The sequence below is a fragment of the Marmota marmota genome, unplaced genomic scaffold (assembly GCF_001458135.2).
Source record: "Marmota marmota marmota unplaced genomic scaffold, marMar, whole genome shotgun sequence".
NCBI lineage: Eukaryota > Metazoa > Chordata > Mammalia > Rodentia > Sciuridae > Marmota > Marmota marmota.
In genome coordinates this window covers 47,112,300-47,137,558 of record NW_025999900.1, presented here as the reverse complement: position 1 = coordinate 47,137,558, position 25,259 = coordinate 47,112,300, and the positions used below count along the sequence as shown (strand labels likewise).

General features: G+C 34.5%; 1 protein-coding gene across 1 annotated transcript in view; it reads left to right on the top strand.

Moving 5' to 3' along the window:
• Cep128 (centrosomal protein 128) overlaps positions 1–25,259 on the top strand; it is a 385,475-nt gene that overhangs the window by 314,147 nt on the left and 46,069 nt on the right. Inside the window, exon 23 of the mRNA XM_048799524.1 lies at positions 11,306–11,329. Within this exon, the coding sequence (XP_048655481.1) occupies positions 11,306–11,329 (24 nt within the window). The remainder of the gene's footprint in view (positions 1–11,305; positions 11,330–25,259) is intronic.

Sequence of the window (25,259 nt, the reverse complement as noted above, 5' to 3'; positions counted from 1 at the left end):
CAAATTTATGACAGAATAAAACTTGAAGATAAAATACCCTGAAAGAAATATTCTTATATTTGAATATAGGGAAGTTGATTGACTAGACTGTTTTCTTTTGAGAATTAAAGAAATATAAAAACTTGCCTGGCTCTGTTTACCCAAGGGGGATGAAAAGCACAAATCATCAGGACTCAGCAGTCTCCTTGAATCAAGCTTCTAAAAAAGCTCTTAAAATACAGGCACCATTTGGAAACATTTTTAAAATGCCAAAGACAAAGCCTTTAAAAGCCCAAATTTTACTCTATGCAGAAAATTTACTGAAAAATTTAGAATTGAAAATGTGTTGGAATTGGATGTGTTTTAGAGATTTTATAAATTGTTCTCTCAAGGAGGAGATTATTTTATGCATCTTCATGCACCATCTCCTTGACATCATGGAAGTCAGCCTTTGGACAAATGTCCCTTGATGCCATTGTCCGAAGTCCCAGCTCTAGGCTCCGTGATATAAATAGCTGTTTATGTTTTCTTGTGAAAACCAAAAAGCCATCTTGGTACATTGTGGTGTTTCATGGTGTTGAGCTTGTCTAGGGGTTTCTGCAAGTACCCAATAGTTAACAGTTATCTTACAATTTGGGGGCAAATTCATTTGAGTTGTGGACTTTAAGTGAACACTTTGAGACCATTCTCCATAATATATTACTGCTTGTGCTTCTGATACAGTGTCCCTAGATAAACCTTAAGTTTTGTGCAAATAACCATGTTAATCCATTTTCTCTAGCATCTCCTGATAACAGTGACAATTGTGAAATGCAATATTCTTCTATGTAATGACTGAACTGTGGAGCAAATTTGGAAACAAACACTCAGCAATAATACTTTTCTGGTGGAAACAAATTTCCACTGACTTAAAAAACAAATTTCTGAGTTTCTAAGTATTAATGGAAATAAATTATATTTCTTACTTCTTGGACTTCCCCCACCTCTCAATTTCTGGGTGATTTTCCAGAATATAAAGAAATACTGCAGAGGATTTCCTCAGTCTGGAATCTTAAAAACTTGCCAATATTATGTTTAAATCTACTAACAAATATTTATTAAGCACTTGTTACCTCCTGTCAAGATTGTGGGAAATCAACCCCAAAGGGTGATGATCTGTGCATCCAAAGAAAAGGAAAAAAAATCACCTGTGAACTGCTAGTGATTGATATTAATCACCACAGAGCAATTCTTTCACAGTGCTAAGGCTTTTTTGGCCTGACAGTGGTGGGGCTAGGACTTGTATTCCAAGTTTTCCACACCACTGTACTAATATAACTCAAGAGCTATGATGATCAGAATTTCTGCACCATTCCCTGGCCCATGATTTGTTTAGGTTCTTAGCTTTTTCTTTCAATTTTTTTTTTATCTGAATGAATCATTGTCAGATATATTAAGAATTTAGTGTGGTAAAACAGTGACAATCTACCCCTTCGAAATAAAAGACTTAAGAAACTATGCAATTTATAGAGTACATTAAATGAGTCAGGAGATAACGGGGAGTTAATATTAGTGAAGCTTCTTTCTGCCTTTAACTTTAAAACTATCTATAAACCATTAGACTCCAAGTTTACATATATGACAACTAGGACCGTGTCAGATATATACTTGGCTACTAGCATGTGAGGAAGGTTTTAATTTCTTGTGCAAGTCTATGAACAATCCAGTAACCTCGAACACTGCTAGGAAGGAGAAGGGATCATTTTTCTTTTTCTATTCTGCACCTTTTCTTTTTGCTTATTCATCATGTTTTAAACAAACAGACTGAAGAAAGTTGTTATTAAAGCCCTCCTCAGGCTTCTTCAATTTCAGTTTTAAACCAAGTTCAAAATATTCTGGCAAAAATTAAAGGCAACATTAGAAGGTTTTCATAAATTTTAAATTGTGTAAAAAGTGATAAAACTAAAATGAGTTGAAGAAATGACTTAAAAAGCATTTCCGTTTATATCTTAGTCTCTTTATCATAATTGATCATTAATTTGGTTTTTTAAAAATGAACACTAAAGGGCCCTTTTTTCTAGAGTTCCTTGTAATACGTACTATTCTAGATTTTATTTGTTAGAATTTTAGTGTTTACTTTTATGTGTGAATTTTTATTAGCATGCTGGTAAATAACATGTAATATCTGCTAATATTTCTGCATTTGTTCATATAAAGTGAAATAGAAAATGTTACTTACAAGAGACCATGCATTTATGGTATTCTGATTTTGGTTGAAGTTCCTACAAATGAGTTGGAAGAAAGAGACCATATATAGGCTTATTGGCCAATATAAATCCCTGTAGTCCATATCCAAAAGAATTGGAGGGCTAGCACAATGCAGTTGTCATCTAGCTGCACAATATGATAGCTAATTAAATATAGATTTTTGCTTTTCTTTATCTTTCTTCTGCTGTTTCCCAGTGGTATTGACTACATGTGACTCAGCTGGCCTGAGGTAAAGAAGAGTCACAACACCCTTATGAAAGGAATGTTCCTAGTAGCCTAGTCCAGGGACCCTGCCTGAATCCCAGCCTGCAGGATCCACCTTCCACCTGCATAAGAGATAGACAAAAAGTAAAAATAGGAAAAAGGAACTTTATGCAGGTTGATCAAATTGGGGAGAAGCAAGTAGATTGCTTCTCTGCTGTCCCACACAAGCAGTTATAATTTATAGAAACTAAAGTTAGGTGATATACATATGTAGGTTTAGTTGGCCTGAAAGGGGGGCAAAATGGGACAAAAGATAGGAAATGTAGATATGTAGCTTTTGTTGGCCTCTGCTACAGGAGCCTGGGCAGGGGGCATCAGCCATCTACCTCCCAGCTTCTTTGGTGCCATCAAGGTGAAAGGTTGAAGCTCTTTAGCTTTATTTTTCAGCGGGGTGAGGTTTTTTCCCAATTCAGAGGAGAGGACTCCAAAGTAAGTCTGTTTCCGGCATGTGGCAAAAATATAATCCCCTTTGGCTGTCTCTCCTGTGGAGATGTCCTGCATTTTCCATATCTCTGGCGATATATTATATATGTGTGTGTTACACACACACACATGCACACACATATATAATCCATTTTTATGTAGTGAAATAAATATAAAAGGATATACAAACAACTTTTTATTAAAACATTAATTTTTATTGTGTTTTGTATACCTGTTATCTGTTTTAAACGAGGTTCTAGAATGCTATTCTTGCATATATAATTTTAAGAAAGCAGTCCTAGAACAGTTTTCTAGTGCATCACTGAACCTGAACCATGCAACAACACAAAATAACCTTGATGGTAATAAAAAAGCATTTATTGTCTGTTTGCCCATAAAACTGCACTGTCAGCATATGGTATTTCCATTAGCTCCATTTTTTTTTTTTTTTTAGAGCTATTAAAGGGATCTGGAACTGGATTACAGTCCAGACTGCCCATTTATTTAATCATGATGTCAACGTCAGCATTAATGTTTTTGAGTCTGTTTCTCTGACTTTAGATGAAGGAAATGAATAATATCCTTCTATTGGGATTTTTGTGATTATTAAAAATAGGAATGTTTAAAATAACCAATAAAATTTTTGACTCTTAATCTTTAGATAAATAGTGTTGATATTATGATGTTTTCATCAATAACCACAATGCATACACTAGTGTTCCTTCTGTCCTTTAAATCCCTGAGTTGGGACTTTTGCATTGCTACTCCTCTCTCTGTGATATTTTTCCCTAGCTCTTTCAATGACTTGCTCATTTCTGTCCTTGAGATTTCAATTCTAATGTTGCTCTTCATGGGGACTTAAACCTTAAACTCAATCTGTTGAGAGTAAACCTCCACCCTTACCCACAGTCATTCCCTGTGTATCTGCTTTATATATTTCTTTGTCAACTCCTTTGAAATGTAAGCTCCATAAAAACAATAAGATCTTTATCTTCTTCGTGAACCCAATGTGTTGCTCAGTGCCTCCTTCAATAAATGTGAATGAACAGATGAATTAAGTGCATAAGTGATTGGAAGGAAGGGAGGGATAGAGAAAGAAAGGAAGCAAAGAAGGAAGTAGGGAAAGACATCAGAAGAAAAGGAATAAGATTGATAAAGGGAATAAAGGACAAAAAGAGAACAACTTAGATGGTCTGCAGAATGGTTATTTTCTGGGCATATGTTTTTATGCACATGCAACTTGAGGTTTGTTTTAAAGTTGGGTGAAATTTGTGTGTTCCTGATCCCTTTTTTGGTCCTGGTTAGTTGTGTTTCATTTCATCCTCTCTTTCCAGAAACCTACAGCATTTTCCACAGTGTGACCTCTCTGAGGAAGGAGAAAAGGAATTCTTATAGGATACCAACACCTTGGAATAGGAGCTAACATACTGCCTATAAAGGGCAGATGCTACACTAGTTCAGTTTTACTTTCCTATGTTCTCTTTCAGCAACTTACCTCTGTATTAGAGCATGAAAACAGCCACAGACAATACTTAAGCAAATGTCCAGGCTGTGTTCCAATAAAGCTTTACTTATGGACACTGAAATTTGGATTTCATACAATTTTCACATCATGAAATACTATTCTTACCTTGATTTTTTTTTTCAACCAAATGAAAATATAAATATCGTTTTAGCTCATGGTCCTATAAAAACAGGTGGCTGGCTGGATTTGGCTCACTTTGCTGACTCCTAAACTAGTTTAATGGTAATCTATTTTTAAAACGTTTGCCTTTTAAAAGAGGAACTGGCATGAGAGAGTCCAAGAATAAATTTCTGAGTTCTTCTACAAAGAATAAATTTCTTTTGGTAGAATTTAGAATAATTTGGCAGGTGGAAGGAAAGTATAATTCTAAGTAATCAGACCCTCTTGAACTCCTACACTGACACTGCACCCAGTGTTCCATTGTCTGCAGGTAGAGTTGTGAGGGTCAAGTAGTTTTCATTAATGGCTTTAACTGGCCAGGTACAACTCTTAACAAGCTGCCATCTCATTTAAGCCTTCATTGCCTAGACTGGAATTTAGGATTAGTTCTTCCAGCAAGACAATTTAGGACACTTTGAACTAAATCACTACTCTTTATTTATAATCCTAAAGAATAAGATGTTCTAAATTTCAAATAATGATTTCTCTAAGATTGTGATTTTTAAGTTGGGTAAGGAATTATATGGAGAACCATTTTAAAATTACTACATCATTTTCTCTAAATGCGAAATTTAAAATTTAGTTTGAAATGGTTATAGTTTTATTAGTGTTATTTTTATAGTTATTACTATTTTGAGTGCTTCCAGTTACTTTAGGATGATAAAGCTTTCCAACTCTTTCATAACTCACATCTCTCTTAAACAGCCGAAGCTACTGTTTAAACTTCTACCTTGGGAAGACGGTAGTCAGACCACAGTGAAAAATCAAAGTGAAGCTCAATTTGAAGAAAAAGCAGTTAAGTATTTCATAGGTAGAAATATTTAGGATATTTGGAACTGAATAGTCAAAACGTATCGACTTTATTTTAGGACTTACAGGATAAGCCAGACTTCAGGTGTGTATCCTCAAAGCACATCTAAACAGGGAGATATGGAGTTGTTTTTCCCTCAGTATTCTTAGATGGGGGGAAAAAGGGTTCCATTGATGATCTGAGGACAGGTAATCTGAAGTTAATTTTCAATCCTTTAACCGCCTTTCCATTCTCACCTGGGCATGTACTAGGAAGTGGAAATGAATGATATAGTTTTAATGTAAGTCAAACTGAATGTAGAAGCAAAAAGCAACCTAACTGGGATCAACCAAGTACACTACATTAAAACTTGCTGCTTAGGACTTGATTATCCTCATCAGTAGCTCTTTTGGTGTAGAACACTGTAGGTAACTGTACATCAAATAACACAGGGAGAATATGGGAGTGAAAAATATTTATTAAATGTCTCTGCCTGTAAGTTAAGATGTGGATTGTTGGAAATGCTCAAAGGTAAGCAATAATTTCCCAAGGTGGCCTGTTTACTTGTACCATTTAATGACTCAATGACCAGTTTTGTAATTCAGCATTCAGGGAACAGGAACTTGGGCCAAAAGAGTATTTGGTGATATTCTTCACCAGGAAGCTCAGGAGGTATGTCCTTTAGAGGAACAAGGAAGATGTTAGCTTGAGGGAATCTGATTAGACCAGCTTTGTTTGGTGACAGGAAGATACACACCCCTTTGTATACCTTAAAATGAAAACATGCTCTATAGTTTGTCACAAGTTCTGCATGACAGAAGCCTGCTCATAAATTATGCCATAATCACCATTGCAATATGATCTGCATTGGAACTCAGAACATATTTCACTGATATATGACTATCCTCACAACTGGAGACATATACTTTATTTTTTACAATGTAAATCCTTGAAAAAAAAAAAAACAATTGGTTTCTAGTTGCTGGCGTTCTTCCCCTACTACTCAACTCTGTTTCCACATGTCTTTTGGGGAATAGTCAATCTCAGAAATTACATTGGCTGTCATTTGCATTGCCCCTAACCACCATCAGAGTCTTTATTTTATCTGCAAATAAGTTTTAGTTGTTCTCCAGTCCAGATGTCACTCGCTGAACAAATGCCTTTGTTACCTGCTACAAACACTTTCACTGTGGAATTGGGCAGTCACAGGAGAAAAGTAATTCTGGGTCATTTGCCCTTCATTTTGTTGGGAGTCACATTCTGCAGGCACACACCTACATACCATGTCATGTTGTGCTATAGAAGGAGGAATCTTGAAATGATTCTTCATTTCAAAAGAAAAAAAATTTCTTTGCTTTGTTTACAAAGACTTCAAGCAAAACCCTTTCCTTTCAGGCTGTATTTTCCACTGAAATCTGACAGGACCAACCAACAGAACATATTTCCATACCTTTTTCTTTATCTTGCACTTTCACCCCACAAACCCATGCATGTATCCCACTTCTGAATTTCCCTTAAAAGTAGATACAAAATGGTACTCTCCTTTAGTTAAGAACATTGTCCTGAGCGTTTCCTGAACAGTGTCAAACTGCGGTATGATGGTCAGCAGTGGTCTCATAATAAACCTAACACAAACCAAAAAGCCAACCCAAGAACATAGCAGAAAAACTGCCCTCACTTCTCCTTGTGGCAATACCTGAGAGAATATATTGGAATATAGGAGTACCTGAGAGAATGTATTGGAAACGTGGATAAGACACTTTGTTTCTGTTTTTGGTTCTCAAGGATTAGCCACACCCAGAATGAAAAGCAGGTAATAAGGAGTATTATTGGATGCTCTGTATAGGTGAAGACATGACACATCCCTTCAAACTGGCTAAATCAAAATGTTGGGAGTTTAATTGATGACTTTTTAGACTAAATCTTGACGACTTGTTCCCTCCTTCAATATTTCTGTTTTATTTTGGACACTGAACTAGATTATTTGAAAAAAGCATATAAGCAGCTAGTAAACTGAGTTAGCAAAACTTGACTACAGCTCTTTCTATGGCTAAATTGAACATTGGATGGTTGGAAAATCAGTATAAGCTGTTCTAAAACCTTCCTTCTTAAAGCTTTCCTAAGCCTAGAGTAACTTTTTTGACTTTTAATTGGGAGTGTGTAATTTGTTGTAGAGATCATTGATGCATTTGGCATAATCTCAATCAACTTAGGCTCAATTTTAAAGCTTTTTTGATATTGCTACATTGAGATTGCTATTTTTATCTTTTAAATTTATTTTAAATCACTATATGGAATGCTTATTCTTTTGGTGATGGTCAATAAAAGCCTTATCCTGTCCTTTCTTTTTACTATCTTGGAGTTTGGGAAATTATTTCTCCTTATTTTTAATTATTAAAAAAATGCAAAATGCTAAATGTAATGGATTGCTATGAGGAAATGCCTAGAAGGAAAAATGTACCTACTGTTTGCATTGCATTCTACATATTTTATGTAGGAAGCCGCAGGTAAAGGTGTGAATATTGACTCAGCAGAGTTGAAGATGACAGGAAGAGCACCATGTGGTGGTCTTTGGATGGAGCTGAATACATTTTTTCCTCCACAAGACAGGCTTTGTGCTTTCAGGACAGTATGGGAGGAAATCCTCATTGTGGGTTTTGTTCTTAAAAATTTTTTAAGTCCATCACAACCCTTCATTCCCAGAGAAGTTTCCAAACTTGTTGAATACTCTTAGAGCTCCTAACTTGGAAAAGATAGAGATTCTTGTTATATTTTTTATACCACTGTTGTGCTTTTTCATATGCTAATAATATATTGAAAGCATTCCTGGGAATTGCTGCATTATTGTGATAAAGTTAAGTCACTAGACCTATTCAACTCTACTTACCAGAGACAGAAGAATTCTGATTGTTCAGACTTATAAGCTTCTAATTCATCTCTTAGATGTGATGGCTGAATCAGTATGCCTAATTGATTGGTTTAGCTAAATCAGTTAAACTTTTAATGACCATGTATTCAGTTATCAATGATCCCTTTCATGCTCATTTCTTAACTTTACCTACTCATATTAGCTCATCTCCAGTGATGCCAATGAATTGCCGTGGTTCATGCCTAAGTTCTAAAGCACATCCTGTTGTGACCAAGTAGCAAATGAACATTTATAGTTCAAGGCATGTTACTAACCTAATCATAAAAATTTAAAAATACTTTTTAATAGTACAAATGCTATTATCTTTTCCCCAAATATAATTCTCCCTACTTGACCTGTCAAGCCCAGAATAAATTAAAATATGATGCCTAGCAGCATTATTTTCATGAGAACGTATAATATTCACCTATTGATAAGAATAGCTATTAGCACTCTACATTTAGCTCAGTGATTATGCAGTACCTACTTGTACAATCGTTTAGAGTCAAAATCATTCATTGTCTTTGTAGATCTCTCTCAAACTTTAGCTTTCTTAAAATTAAAGAACAGTGTAGATGCATAATAACTAATCTTATTTGCCAAAAAAAGATGTCAGCTAAACTATTTACTTTTTTTAAAACGATTTCTTAAAATTTTAAATCACACTATAAGTTTAAAAAGATTAGGCATAGTTTCTTTTTACTTTAGCCTATAGTTAAGACTTTAAAACTCTACAATTTAGACAAAAGCTCACTAATTGTCAGCAATGGCTGATAGCTTATTAGCTGTTGCTGATTAACAAATTGAATTATTGAAATTTAGGTTAATGAACTGAATTTTCTGTGTTCCCAATTTCCTCATTTTGTTTAACATTTTAATTTTTTTATTGACCACTATCTCAGGACCACTTTGGAAGAAAACGGATAATAAATAAACAGGCAAAAGTATATTGCATCCAAAATGTACTGTTTATTGACTTTTATATTTTAATAAAATGGTGTTGTTTTGACCATTTGGATCCAGGGTCTTTATAAGTACATATTTCTTTTAAAGTCATATAACAAATACTTAAGTGAAATGAAAACAGTTGATATAAATTATAATGATACCTGTTTATCTTTGGCAAATACTAAGATGAGAATTATACTGTTTAATTCAGTTCTCTTTTGACATGATGTGAAGTCACCTATTTCATATGAGATCTATGTGTGCTTTTAAAATGTGCTAATCCTAAATAGCATCAACCCACAAACCCATAGTATGGAGAAAACTTAAGACCCAAAAAGGGCCAGTAAATATTTTGACTCCAAGATGGTTCATATTCTGCCCAAAGGCTGTTTCCATCTCTATAAAAATATCTAATGAGGTTCTATTCATTCTGCAAAGGTTGATAAAGCATTGCAGAATGGTTTTGTCCCAGATGTGCTGTGAATAAGAAGCCTGAAAGCTGATCAAAGTCCACTAGAGGCATCATATTTATTATAAAGCAGTCGATGTGAATGGTACACAAGTTACTAGTGAAGTAGTAGTTATTTTATGAAAGTTATGAGGCAAGGATGGAATCTTCCCAAGTATGCCAACAAAATGCAATTGAACAGATACTATTGCATAAAAGAAGTCTGCTTTGGGCTGATTTTGCATAATGTAAGCATTTAACATATGCTCATACAGCCAGTTGTTTACCAGATAGAAATGTTCCATTCAGTTTTGCAGTTGGTTGCGGAAGGCCTGAGGCGGGAGCCCTCCATACTTGGTGAGGCTGAGAGAAGGCAGGTGTAGGACTAGTTCATTGTGCTCCTAAGCCTTGAGTCCATGTGGGTCTATGCAAGTTCTCAAGAGGCCTGAGCTGTTATTCTCTGTACCATATTCTCCCTTTTACTTCTTAGGATTAATGATAAATTAATTTGATTCAACAACAAATCCACATTCCACAGATGTCTTCAAATTGCTCATCACTTATGTCAGACAAAAAAGAAAGACAAATGGGCTAAGCATGGCAGCAGTCCTTTGTAATCCCTGTGGCACTGGAGACTGAGGCAGGAGGATCCTGAGTTCAGAGGCAGCCTCATCAACTTAGTGAGGCCTTAAGCAACTCATCAGACCTGACTCTAAATAAAAACTTTAAAAGGGCTGGATGTGGCTCCAAGGTTAAGTGCTCCTGGGTTCAACCTCCAGTCCCCTCAAAAAGAAAAAGAAAGACCTATGGCCTTGATCCTCCTAGAAAAGATGACTTCCATGTTCTTGAATTTTCAAACTGCTTTTTCTCAAATTCAGAATTTTTTAAATTTGATAAACATTTCCTGTTTATCATTTGCAGCTCTGGAAAGACTTGATTATACAACAATTTTAGCTTTCTTAGTGTGGTCAGTGGCCCCTTTAAAAACCAGTATTTTCATAAACCTTCTAAGATGCTGTAGATAATAAAAGATTCAGGATTGGCCAAATGTGAATATCTTCCTCATTTATTTTTCTCCTTTGTTTTCAATAATGATTTACTTATTAAATTTAATTGATGAAGATATTCTTTTAGTTTTTCCTTTCTGTGAAATTATTTTTCCCTACCTAATGGGAGTCGGTATATATGCAACTTCCTTTTTCTATATTCCTGCTATTACATAGTTGTGATTCATATATTCAAATATACTAATATATACCTATCTTTGTGTAGGTAATCTTAACAATGCAAAAGTGTTAAGAGCTATTCCTTTCAGTAACTGCAGATAGATTTATGATATTAACTATTTAAGATTATGATATTTACTATTAAATTAAATTATATTTACTATTAAATTAAACCCTGTAGCCCTCACATGAGATGAAATGAGAAAAGGCATGGTGATTCTTCCGTGACTGTTTTATCTATTCCTTCTAAGTTGGAGAGTTCTTTTTTTATATTTTTAAAATAAATTATTGCTAATGGAGGGTAAATAGAAAACCTTCAAACTAAGTCAACTTGTAATGATTTTTAATAGCTTTGGGTTTATAATTATATGTTATGCTTTATTTGCAGGAGCGTGTTAATACATTAGAAACGGTAAGTTGGGGCATTTTCTTTCTTCTTGTATCAGAATTACTGCTGTCCCCCAATGTGGATTTCAAAGAAAACCAAAGGAAGCAGTTCCTGAAAACATTTCTAAAACTACATCTAAGATTCAAAGGGAAAATGAACTAAACTGTATCTAAAAGGTATGTAAAAATAGATGTTTTTAAATAGAAACAAAAATGTGGGCACATTTAAGTGCTCACTGCTCACTCAGGACTGATATGCCAAGAAGTACTAATTTATGGAAAATGTAATAGGTTTAAATGTAATCAATATCTTGTGTGTTTGCTTTTGTATTTCACAATCACTAGAAAGATTGGTTGATGAGAAACAGATCAGGATGCTATTTATACTTTGAAGTTCAGGTTTTAATTTTTTTTTTTTTTTCATTATTTTCACCTGATCAGCCTTTTTCTGAATAATCTTGTATATAAGAATCTAGTATTGGAAATTATTTTTTTAGTGCATAGGTGTAAAGAATGCATGCTTGCACTATTTATTGGAAAATTATTATTGTCACCATCATCGCTATTATTGTTTTGGTAATGGGGATTGAATTCAGGGGCACTAGAACACTGAGCCACATCCCCAGCCCTATTTTGTACTTTATTTAGAGACAAGGTCTCACTGAGTTGTTTGGCGCCTCACTGTTGCTGAGGCTGTCTTTGAACTCTCAATCCTCCTGTCTCAGCCTCCCAAGCCACTGGGATTATAGGCATGCACCACTGTGCCTGGCTTAGAAAATTATTTTTAACTTAAACAATTATCAGTGAAGTAATAAAGTATGGAATTTCTATTCAATATACCATAGTTGTTATAATAGGTGAAATGTGGTATTAAGTGAAAACTAATTCAAAATACAGAATCATATGTACTTTAATAATAACAACCTACAGGCATATTTTAAAATAAGAACTAAAGAGAGTAAACTAAGTTCGTAATAGTGATTTGTTAGAAAGAATTATAGGTTGTGATATGATTGCTTTCTGGTTTTCATGTTTTATAATGTATGACAATTTTACTTTCTGTAAACATTTTTACAATAATAACCATGTGAATTAGAAGAACAGTAAAAATAAATGATGGGTCTACCTTGTGAAATATTATATAGCTGTGAAAAGTAATGTTTTCCAAAATGTAAAGATAACCATGCTGTTATGTGGGAGAAAGCCAGGAGGACATGTAAAAAAGCGTGATGCAAGTACTGAATATGCATATTTGTGCATTAAAACTCTTTTAAGAAAGTACATAAAATATTGATTGTCTTGGGAATAGTAGTAGAGGTTTTTTACATATTTTTAATGAGTAAAAAATGTTTAAAGTAAAAAATTCTTTATACAATAAGGCTAATAAATATTTATTTTGTAAATCTGAGGAATGAAAAGATGCTAATAGGGAACATTTTAGTAAAAAGTGTAAGCAGGTGAGTTTGATTGATACTTTCTAGACTAGTAAGTAAATAACTTCTCCCTTAGATTTATCTGGGCCATTTGGAAAGTACACTCACCTTCTCAGTTTAAGTACGATGACTTTGTAGGTGAATAAAATGGCTGGTGTTTCTTCACATATATTTTACTTACTCTTAGGATGGCTTGCCAACAGAATTTAGCTTGTGACTTAAATGTTCTTTTGGAAAACCATGAAAAAAAATAAAAAATTTTGAATTTGAGGACCTGAATTCAGGGTACAAAAAATCCTTTTGTACACATTCAGCAAATTATATTTTTCTTGATTCCTACATCTGTAAAAATGGCTTAAAATTATTTTATCATGTGAGAATTAAAAGAGAAAATATATGTGAAAATATTTAGGACCAAAGAAATGTTAGGTTACTATTATTATGTCATTGGTCACTGCTTGTTATTTAATCATTTAAATTATACCAGTGTGATATCTGAAACTAAAAATTATATCAACAACAAAAAGCATATAATTTTTATTTATATTTGTCAGTCTTTTTTACTTATCTAATCTCTTCACTAACAAAATATTATGCATAGAATCTTAAATGCCTTATTCTAAGAGTTCCCCTAGGAGCAAAGGTAAAAATTAAAAGTCATCATGAGAAAAATAAAATTGATTAAATGAACTAGGTTTTTTACAGTAGTCGTTTTCTCAAGATAGTTTTAATTTGAAATAATTATCCTAAGTAAAACCATAAAATTGGAATGCTCAGTAATAATGTTAATGCTCAAATATTATGAAGTCCTTTGGCTTCATATGGCATTATGAGAAGCAGAATTTAATTCACTTGGTAGGCAATTCAAATGGTAAAGATATTTTATAGTTTATAAAATCAACTATGCTGAAAGTGATCTCAAGACCATTTATTGTTCTCTTACAACTCAGTGCATAAACCACAGTGAAGCATTGGCAGTCCACATTTGGTTTGTATTAAGGCCACATACCGTGTTTCATCTAGAGTCTACATGATGGTGATACAAGTCAGTCAAAGCTTGAAATTTCTTCATTCCCCTAGGAGTGTTTACAATAGATTGATTGTAAAGGTTCTGATAGTTATAATAACTGCAAATAGGATGTTCTTTTCATCATAATGAGAAACTCATTTCGACTTGCCACCAGTTATCTCTTTGCATAGATCACAATTGTGTCCATTTTTCTCCTTCAGTAGCAGCTAAGCTATTTGGATTAGAAATTACTTTTTATTTGCAAATAAATCCTCAAGCTCTGTCAAAAAAAAACCTGAGATAAGTGGACATTCAATAAACATTTGTAGAATGAAGAAATATTGAACTCAGCATACTTAACAACATGGGTGTAAATAGCATCAGTCCCATCAGAGTGGGGAAAAAAATTCCCCAGAAGTACATCAATTTATTCTTTATCGTCTGTCTTTTTGGTTAGTTCTATACACTATTTGGAGTTTCACAGGAACTCTAATCACTTTTACAAGAGTCTAATATGAACTTTTCTAGGAAGGAACTACCTGCAGCCAATATATAGCAGGTAGATCCACCAAGTAAAACTAATTACCTGGAGGAAAATCCTGATTGAGAGTCTCAACTCATGGACAGTGGATGGGACTGGGCAGTGGATATTTACTGGGCAGTATATAAAATAATGTGTTGACACTAGGAGGAGAAAAAATAGACTTGTGATCTGTGCCTTCGTGGAATTTTCACTCAGAAACACGAGAGAAGTCACTTACTTAAAAATAAGTTAGTCATATGAGGTAGAAATGCTCTATATAAAGCTAATGAATGAAACAGATAATACATGTTGTAGGAGCTATTGTAAAAAAAATAGAAAGGAAATTGAGGCATTGTGATCCAAGTTCATAATGAAATTCATAGATTCTTTAGTGTGGGGATATGATGAGTTTAGGTTTATCCCTGAAATACAAAGAAACAGATTGGTGTCAGGTAGAAAGAACCAGAGAGGGAATGTGTGCAAAGTTGGGAATGTATGCAAAGGTTAAAGGCAGTATGAACCAAAGGGCTTGTTAGAATAATATTTTTAAAACAGGTGAAATAATTATTCTTGTATAATTATAAAATGAACTGATAAATATATATATTTAAGTTACTGAGAAATATAATGAGCAGACTTTTACAACTGACTTTAAGGGACATTCAAAAGACTACACTTATATAGACACTGAAGTGCTGAACTGAATGTAAATAGAGGTAAGGTTTTTTTTCTTTGATGGTGGAAAAAGGGAAATCAATTGAAAATCACCAGACAAGATTTATTGTCTATGAACAAAAATCATTTGCATTTCCATCAGTTATCTACATGTCACAGTTATAAATAACTGAAAGCCAGGTACAGAGATTTCATAGAATCAGAAAACCCAGAAGGATGGACTACCCAAAAATGAATTTTCTATTGAAGATATCTGGTAAGTTTCCGTGTTATTTCAAAGCCTTTCCAATTTCCCCCTCTATGGATTCATAGGACAGTTTATGAGAGCAATAAGTGGTATTCTGGAGTATTGAAATACAAACCAAGGAGTTTAGACTTCATTTTATGGAAAGGAAATAGATTCCTCTGGAGGACTGGTTTCTTTTGGTCAGAACTGGCTCCTGAAACACTGCTGGGAAGGATTCTGGCTACCTTTTGGAAAGAGAGCTGTGGTCACTTTACATTCTCTGTCATCTGCATTGCAACATTAGGGGGTGAAATGTGGTAGCACAGCCACTGAGCCAGTAGAGAGCCATTGATGGTTTTAGTTTGGGGGCTGTGGTATGACAAATGTGCTGTAAAGAGACATAAATGTAATAACAGTATACAGGACAAAGCGGAGGGGTGCAAGACTCCAAGTGCGCATCAGGAAAGAGCGGCTTGGAGGAAATCCTACTTTAGACATGTGCTTGGAAAATTAGGGATAGAGGCACTCTGGTGCCAGAAAGAAAGGGCCCAGGAGATGTCATTATTTAGTGGAAGGAACTTGTAAATGGGAGGTCCAGAGAGAAAAGGAAACACAGACACTCTAGTATGAAGTGAAAGTGGATGCAAGCAATTGAAGTTGAAGTTATAAATACAGTTTTTCTTATCTCCTCTCAAATCTCCCATTAAGATGGGAATTTATTTTCTATTTTTTTTGTGTGTGTTAAGTTAGGCATGATAGTAACCCCCAAATAGAGAAACTCAAAAATAATAGGGGGTAAGTAAGATATAAATGATTTCTCTCATGATCAACCCAAACATAAATGATCCATGGCAAGTATCACATACAATGTCACTATCATGTCAGAGAACCAGGCTGTTTTTGTTCTCAATATTTGTTTCCTCCTCATGAGTCAATACCTGCCACCTCTGGCGTTTATATTTGCAATATTAACTAAAGAAAAGAAAGAAACAGAGCACATGCAATTTTCCCTTAGTGGAAGCCAGATGTTACATATGGATTTCTGTTCTTATCCCTGGGCCATGATTTTGTGACATACTCATATCCAGCTCTAAGATTCAAAAAGATAACCAAATGAGGCGCTGGGATTGTGGCTCAGCCGTAGTGCGCCCGCCTTGCATGTGCAAGGACCCTAGGTTTGATCCTCAGCACTACCTAGGGATAGTTGGGTGAAATAAATATATAGTGTCCAACTACCAAAAAAATAATAATAATAACCAAATGAAACCTCAGCATTTGGAAGTTTCAAAGTGTACATCTAAACAACCCGCAAGTCAAGAAATTAATAAATTATACTGGAAATTATAAAATATGTAGAACAAAATGATAAAAATGTATGTGTGTGTATCTCAATACTTATATTAGAAGAGAGGGGATAAAAATGTAAGAGGATAATAAACCTAAAGAAAGGAAAAAATAGAGAAAAGACTAGAAATTAATGTAATAGGTAACAAACTTGCCAGAGAGCCAACAAAGCAAACCTGATTGATCGACAAACTTGATTCAGTCAGCCAACTGTCAAAAAAAGATCATTATCCATTAGAAATGAAAAAGAAGATATAACTCATACTAGAGAGTTTAACCACATAGGAGAGTATTGTGAGTAATTTTCCAAATTGGAAAATTAGGAGAAATAACCAAATTCTTACAAAGCCATCAGTTTTCCAGGACTAAGAAGCAGCATGAATTGTGCCATGAGTAAATTTTTAAAAAATAATGTTTAATCAACAATTTTTAATCATTCAGAATTTTCTTCAAAAAGAGCCACCAACCCTAAATAATTTTATGAATTAGTTTTACCAAGTTTTTGAGGAGCAGGTAATTTCAGAGCTAAAAAAATTGTTCAGAGACTAAAAAAAAAGAAGCTTGCCCAACTCACATTATGAGTTGGCATGAACTTCATTGCAAAACATAGACATGGAAGGTATAAATAAAGGAAATTATTCTCAGTCATTAACATGTATGCAAGAATATTATACACAAAATATTAGAAAGACAGACTGTATTAGCAAATTGTTTTTTATTTAGCATTATTACGTGTGTGTGTGTGTGTGTGTGTGTGTGTATATATATAAAATTCATCATGAACAAATTGAGTTTATTCCCAGAATTCATGTTGGTTTAATATTAGAAAATTAGTGAATGTAATTCAACATACTGACAGATTATGGAGATGTAAAATTTGATAATGTCATCTCAACAGGTGAATAGTGTTATTTATCATTATCATCAACAATGTTTCAGCAAACTAAATATAAAAGGAAACTTCAAAAATCTGATAAAGGAAACAAACTATGGCAAAACTATAACCTTAGCATTGAAATTTTGAAAGATCCCCTTTAAGACCAAGAACAAACAAAGGTTACACCATTGCACAACCTATTACACGTTGTGCAGGTGATCCTAGCTGGGGCAGCAAAATTATCATTATTTTAAAATGCTATTTTTATTTATGCTAAAAGCCCAATAAATGGATAGTTAAGTTATGAAAATACAGACTTTAGCAAGTTTCTTTGATAGAAACCGATATGTGAAAAGCAATTTTACTTCTAACTCCAACAATGATCACTGAGAAAATGTAATCAAAGGTATACTAATACAAATGTAACAAAAAATACAAAGTACATAGGGAAATAATCTACCCCCCACCATACAAATCCTTCATAGAGAAAATGCTCTGGAATGCTAGAATAGCCAAGAAATTTCTGAAGAACAAGGTAGGGGGAGTTGTGGAGTTTTTAGGTTGCTTTTTTTTTTTTTTTCCTCTTCTTTTCTTTTTTGTAATATATATCAAAACTTATCAAATGAAATTCTTTGGAAATATAATAGTGTAGAACCAGCACAAGTCTATTTAGAGGTCAATGTATCTAAATAGAGAATTCAGAAACAGAAATACATCTGTATGGAAACTAAACATCTGACATAACTGATGTCACACATCAGGGAACTAAGGATACACTTTTCGGTAGACAGTGTAATAAATCAACTTGAATCCCTGACTCACATGAGATGCAAAATTGCATGGACAGCTAAATAGGAATGGCAATACTATAAAATGTTTAGAACAAAATATAGTTGAAAATTTTCATAATAGTGTAACTTAGGAGGATTTAGAGGAACAAAAAACAAAGTCAAAAAGATTGAAAATATATATCATATACATGAAATGACTGATGTAACTACATTAAAATTAAGAACTTATGTAAATTAAGCCAAATGCAGCATAAAAAAGAGGGAGAGAAAAGCCACACTTAGAATTCATTTGTAGCAGAGATATTAGACTTCCAATATGTATCCAAATCCTGTTTTGTAGAAAGCAATCAGAAAAAGCTAAATAACCTCAATTTTAAAAGAAAACAAAAAGGTAAAGCACATAAACATTTCAGCTGCAGAAGAAATGTGAGAAGATATTCATCTTTGTTAGGCATCAGGGAAATGCTGATTAAAACCACAAAGAAGTGTCCTTTTCAGTATGCTTTATGTATTCCTATATATGTAATATATTCCACCAGAAACCAAATTAAAGGAAATTCAAACATGTCAACAGAATTTTTTTAAAAATATTACTACAAAATAGGGCTGTCCCCAGCCATAATGTTCAAAGACAGCAAATAAAGTAAGCATGATCTTTGAATGGGGGTAGCATGCCCTGAAAGTATGTGGAGATCTTCCCAGGACTATTGAGGCACAAGTCGTTTAAAGAGAAGTATTTTTTTTCCATATTTTTAATTGGTGCATTATAGTTATTCATAGTTGTAAGATGAGTTGCTGCGTATTTGTTACATGTTCGCAATGTAAAAATATAATTTGGCCAATATCATTTCCCAGTATTTCTCTTTTCCCTGCCTGCTCCTCCCTCCCCTAGTCCCTTTCTATGAGATATATTTCCTTGACTGAAAATTGGTTTTTATGTCCTCAGCTTTTATGTGCACTCTCCTCTACAATGGCTCTGCTTGAAGAGGCCATCTTACCTATCATTGGCCCCTTCTTGCTTTTTTTTTTTTTTTTAAAGAAGGGCTGCTTCTCACTGACCCAGAGCTCTCAGAAGGGGCAAATTCTCCCAGGCATTTCGGGTGCTAAACAGAGGGTAATTTAAGATTTTGGTGTCTGTTATCCTCCTTTAATCAAGACACTGAGGTAAGACTTTTCTTAGTCACACAGATATCTTTGTTAAAAAACAAGATTTGTGTTTGATGTATGAAGTATTGGGATGGAGTGTGCTGAGTTATAAATGAATTGATACTATAGAATAAGTGACTCAAGTTTTATTTAACAATCTCACCTTGTCCTCCACCCTCCTGTAACCAAAGAACGAATGCCTCCAGAAATCAGCCAAGAGAGTTTGACTAAAAAATAATTGAAGACAGCAGTGTTATTTCATCTGGGGGACATCTAGCTTGTCACCCTGCTTTATCTATTTATCTGTCTTAAAAATTCAGAAATGTAACAGTTGTCACAAGGACACATATTTCTTTGAAATAAAAATAAAAACAGACTTTCTTCTGCCAGAAAATAATGGTTGATGGGTTTGACAATGAGAACTGGCTTTGCCAATCTCTGGTTTAAGGTTCTGGTGGAAACCAAATACTACTTAGATTAAAAAAAAAAATGCTTCAAAATATTGTATTTATTGAATCGTATTAAAGTTAACAAGATTTTTGTTTTTCTCAATATTTTCTGCATGTGTTGAGTTAAACAAATTGCCTTAATGAAAGAAGAGTTATGGTCATTTCATAAGTCCTGGTAGGTAAATCCTTTTTGGTATTACTTCCAAGAACAGAAAGCAAATATTTTTTCATAACTACACTATAGCCCTTTAGTAAGTAAAGTGGTTTTTAAATCTTTGTTTTCAATAAAGTCAAAAGAGGATTTAACCAAGTTGATAGATCATTAAGATTGATTTTTGATGACAGATCACTATGTAATGTCAGCCATAAAAGTAGGAAGACGTTCAAGACATTGAGTAATATTATTACAAGAAACTGCTTTCATTTTCATGTACTTTTTCATGTGAACAATGTTTCTTAGTGATTAAATCTGGGAACAGAAAATAAGTATGGAAATGAAAAAGAGAAAAGAACATGATAGATTATCTCTTTTACCATCAATGGAAATCATACATGAAATTGTGTAGTTACAACGAGTTAGCGCTTAATCAGCTTCTTATATATGTAAAGCAATCTAATCTCTTATTTTCAAAGTTTACTCATGGAACTAACATAATTTATAGGATAATTTCTAACCTAAGGCTATATGCAGAAAATATACACATCACCTATATTGTTTAGAAATATTGCAATCCACTGGAAATATGTTTTCTTTTTCAACTGTAGTCAGCATATCTCTAAATGAGACATTTGACTAACATTAGTAGTAATAGATTTGTCTATACACACTCATAGATCTTCACTCTTGTATCCAGGATTACATGAGTTTGCTTTTGTTTGTGAAAATTGCAAAGCAACACTCTGCACACTTATTGTCATCCATATTTTTTTAGATAATTGCTGTTGGGGTTTTGTCTTAATTTTCTTGCACTGTGGATCTGGCACTAATTGTGCTTCATCCATTGCGTGTGCAAACAGCTCTGCACTGAAGTTGTTGAGGAAGAGCCATTGTTCTTTGCTAACTCACTGAATTGTATTCTTGGACACTTAGAAATGTATGGACCCAAATGAGTTAATGTTCTTACCAAAGTGCCCCTGTTTTGCCCAGGAAACACTGACTCGAGTATGTAAATCTGACCAAATAACTGTTAATTATTTGCAATGCTTCTCCTAAGTATTTGTAAGAATCTTGAAGCTAAGTAAAACTTGCCTTTATCTCCTTACAAAGCCTGAACTTGCTGTTTCAAAACCAAAGATCAGGCTAGATTCATTTTTGGTTTTGCCAAGGCTATGAGCTTCTCATTGAAGTTGCCTGAAAGGTTCAATCCAATTGGCTTTACACCAAATAAAACTCAGTGTGCTCTGTACAGTTTTGACCCAGAATCAGGTGAATCTCAGCAGTTTTGGCCGAGCCACATTGTAAAATTTTGGATTTGTTCGGACTTGACACTTCCTGGGAACCCATTCAAACTGAAACCGGAAAAAGGTTTTGCACAAACCCTGTCCTAGCCCGTTCTGCCAAGTTTCCCACTGCTCTAATGTTGGTCTACCTTCTGTATATTCGCATCGAGGGCAAACGGAAATATCCTCATGAATCTCTCATGAGGGATCTTGAGTGAAACAATCTAGACATTCTCCTTTCTTCATCTTTGACCAAAATAGAGAGCCTGTACTCTGTGAGTCAGTATTAAAATATGTATCTTTTCCAATAATGGGGTCATCTTCAAAGGGTTAAGCCTCTAAAGCATGACTGCTTATGGTCAAATGAAGAAAATCCTGCTAAAAGGAGTGGGCTGTTTAATGCAGATTTGCAACCTTGTGGCAAGAGGTGATGGCCAGCTTAAAATTGTAAGACTTCATTCAGCCTGCAAAAACTGTTTCTTATAGCCCTGGCAAGTGTCTCATGAAAGTGGTGACATGGGGAATGTATCATTGAGAAATTACATAATGAAGGCAACTTCTCCAGCAGAAGAATTTAGTAGTATTGGATAACTCAGTGTTTCGAGCTCAGACTGGCAGCCTCATATTTGATGTTGATAAGTAGTCGTATTGCCTGTCTAACTGCCTTGCTTGATAATGTATTTTCAATAACATAGTATGTTATCCAGCTAGAAAGTTCTTGCTTTATATTGTAGAGATAATATGAATGTAAAACACAATGGAAGTTACTTTCTGAAATATAATATATGTAAGAAATTCCTTCAACTCTTTTAAAGAGCATATCTAGGTGAACTCTCAGAGTAATAGTGTATTGGGATGTTTTAGTATACTAACTTAACTATGAAACAAAATACTGGTAGTGCACATTTAATATGTGGTCAGTGGGAAAAGTATATGTTATGTGTATTATTGAAGATTATTGAAGTACTCTTTAAATGAAAAACTGATTTGAGGAATTTTCATTTTGTGCATCTATTTTAACTATATATTTCAGCTGATAAATAATATTTCCCTACTTTCAAATGATGGAGAGTGATATGGTTGAAAATAGTGTCTGATTAACCTTAAAAAAAAATCTAGATTTTGATCATATCTCTATTATAGTCAGGTACATGACGTTAGGCAAGTTATTCATGCATGCTCCACTTTGTATTTCTTATTTTTTAATGATTGAACTGAATGAGGCAATATTGTAAAATGTCCTCTCCCTCATACACTCCAGTTTAATCTAGGAGGAACTGAAGGTGTAGTCTTCACAAAAATTCCACCCAGCTTGTCGTCACTATCAAGCAATGTACCCTGATTTAATCATATAATATTGTGTAACAGGTGCTCGCTGAGCCTCTGTCATGTCTCAACACTGCCCTACAGTGTACAGCTGACTAGATCCCTGGGGCCATGGATTGCACATTTTAGTTAATGTTAGAACTGGACAGAGTCTTCAAGATCCTTGCCAAAACCTCTCACCCTATACATGAGAAGTCTGGAGCCCAAAAAAACTTATGAATTTGTAAGTGTGTCATAACTACAGCTTGAATTCAAGTGTCTTGGTCAGTGACACAGTATTCTTTCCATCCCACACCCTCTGCTTGTGACTAGTGAGGGTAAATAAAGACATGAGTAAGGAGCACTTCACAAGTATCTAGTAAACGATACAAAGTGAAGAGGAAGAAAATTAGCCACTGGATCCCATATTTACCTTGAGCAAGGTAGAAAATTGTCTCAGAATTAGAGAACTGACATTCTGGGACCATATGTAGAATATGCTGTAAACTTGTATTGTTAAATGGGGCTTCATAAAGCAACTTTGATCTAGTTTTCTTCCTTTTGAATGATGAAGAAAAAAATTGGCATGCCCCTTGGTTGCACTACTAGTTCTGTCTTGAGCTTGCTTAGTTGTATTAAATACCACAGTTGATCTTTTTTATTTTAAGTATCTGCATAATGGCTCTAATGCCACTTACATAAGTGTTTATAAAGTTTGTTTAGGGCTTTTAATAAACTTTGATCTCAGATGAAAGGCTGGAGAGAGTATAAATTGTCACTGTTAGCACTATTAATATAAATACCCAGATGGTTTCATGTTAATTATTTAACATTAGTGAATGATTTCAACCTATCATTGCCCCCAACTGCATTATATTTGAACATCAAACAGTAAAAGGCCAAATCATCAAAATAGCCATTCCCTCATTAATCTCTTTAGGTTCTCCTCTCAGTTATTTCGCATAGTTGGTCTAACGTAAGTGCTTTTCTGCAGAGTCTTTTCAGTGTTTTCCTCAACCAGCATCTCACCTCTGCCTGTATCCCCTGCAAAGGCTAATGGAACACCTCAGTATTGTGTCTGTTTCATGGTCATTAGACATCAAGCCTGTGGTCTGAAGTGGGTTCAACAGAGGTAGACTCACTGACCTAGAACACTTAGATTCTCTGATGAACTCCTGTATGTTTTCTCTTCAGAGAACTTCCTATTTTCATCCTTATCCCTAACAATTTCCAACTCAGGTCTTGTTTCGCTCTGTAATACCTCAAAGCTCCTTATTTAAGTTTTTTTCCTTGAAGAAGAGTGTGTTTGTTCCAAAAGTGTAGGATAACTGTGAGAGGGTAAGGCAAAGGCCAGGTAATTTCCAGCTGTCTTAGGAAAGGATTAGAATTTGGTGGATGGCAATTCCTGGTTGGGAATTCTGGCTCTTTCAATGGGCAGGCACCTCATTAACCTCTCTGAATCTCATTTCAATTATCTGTGAAACAGACCAAATATTTGTCCTTTCTGTCTCCCAGGCTAGAAAGATCAGAGATAATGGATGGGAAAGCCCTTGCCTAACTTTCGGTATCCCTCCCATATGTGTCTATGACCTTCACCAACCACAAGAGCAGTACAGACCAGGAAGTTTGGCTTTTTAATCAGGACATTTCTACTCCTAGTTTTGCCACATTGGTTAGTTGTCTTGGCGGTCTGAAATTTACGTCCAGGATTCAGTGGTTTCAGATTTAGGCTCTGAGAATTTAGATTTAGAGTTCTATAATAATCTCAAGAATTTTAGTTCTGCATATCCCCAGTCTCAGGTTGGTACCAGTATTTTTTAAAGCACCTGCAATGCCTGTAATACATAGCCATGGTCACCGATTCAGACAACCTTCTGGTTGTCCTTTAAGAATGCTCAGTAGAGTTAATCCATGGAGCTGTCTCTACTCTGCATTGGTATTGGACTCGGTCTTCATTTCCACTGACTAAATTTCATATCCTCTCTACTGATACCATCACATCTTCTCTCCTCATCATTTTTCCTCTTAGGCTATCAAACAATAATTGTAAAATTCCTTCTCAAACATCACTTTCCTTAATTTTTCAAGTCCTTGAGAGCTTAACTTTAGCCTCTTATTAAAATTTAAATTTGTCAGACCTAATTTCAAGGGCCATTTTGCCCAGTCATGAATTCACTGAAGGAGCAGTTCTCTGATTTTAACAAATAAGCCAATTTCCAAAAGCAGTCTCTTTGGAAACTGTATGAACTCTTGAAAAACAAATCAGGAAAGTAAATAAATGAATCAGTATAATGAGCAAATTGTCTATTCAGTTGATTTGTTTCGGCATGTTGACTGAGATTACATAAACTGCTTCCCTCATCCTTCTTTTCTCATTTCTCCTCTTAACTGTTCTTGTGCAGATTCCCGGTTGCATCACACACATTTTCTTATTTACATCTCCTTTCAACCTGTGACTCCATGTGAAAAACTGAATGTGCGTTCTGGTTCCTCATTTGGGTCTTTGCCCTGCAAAGTAGCATGGGACCCAGGCTTCATGAAGTCCTTTCAAACTTTGTATCAGACCCCACAGCAGTGATTGAGGTTTACAAGGAAAAGAAGCTTGTGATTACAAGAATGAAGAAGATTCTGGGAGTGATGATAAAGGTTGAGAGTTTTTAAGGGTATTTTAGTCCTCTGTATGTCACCAAGGCCATTTGGACCTAATCTTTTTTTTTTTTTTTTTTTTTTTATTTTT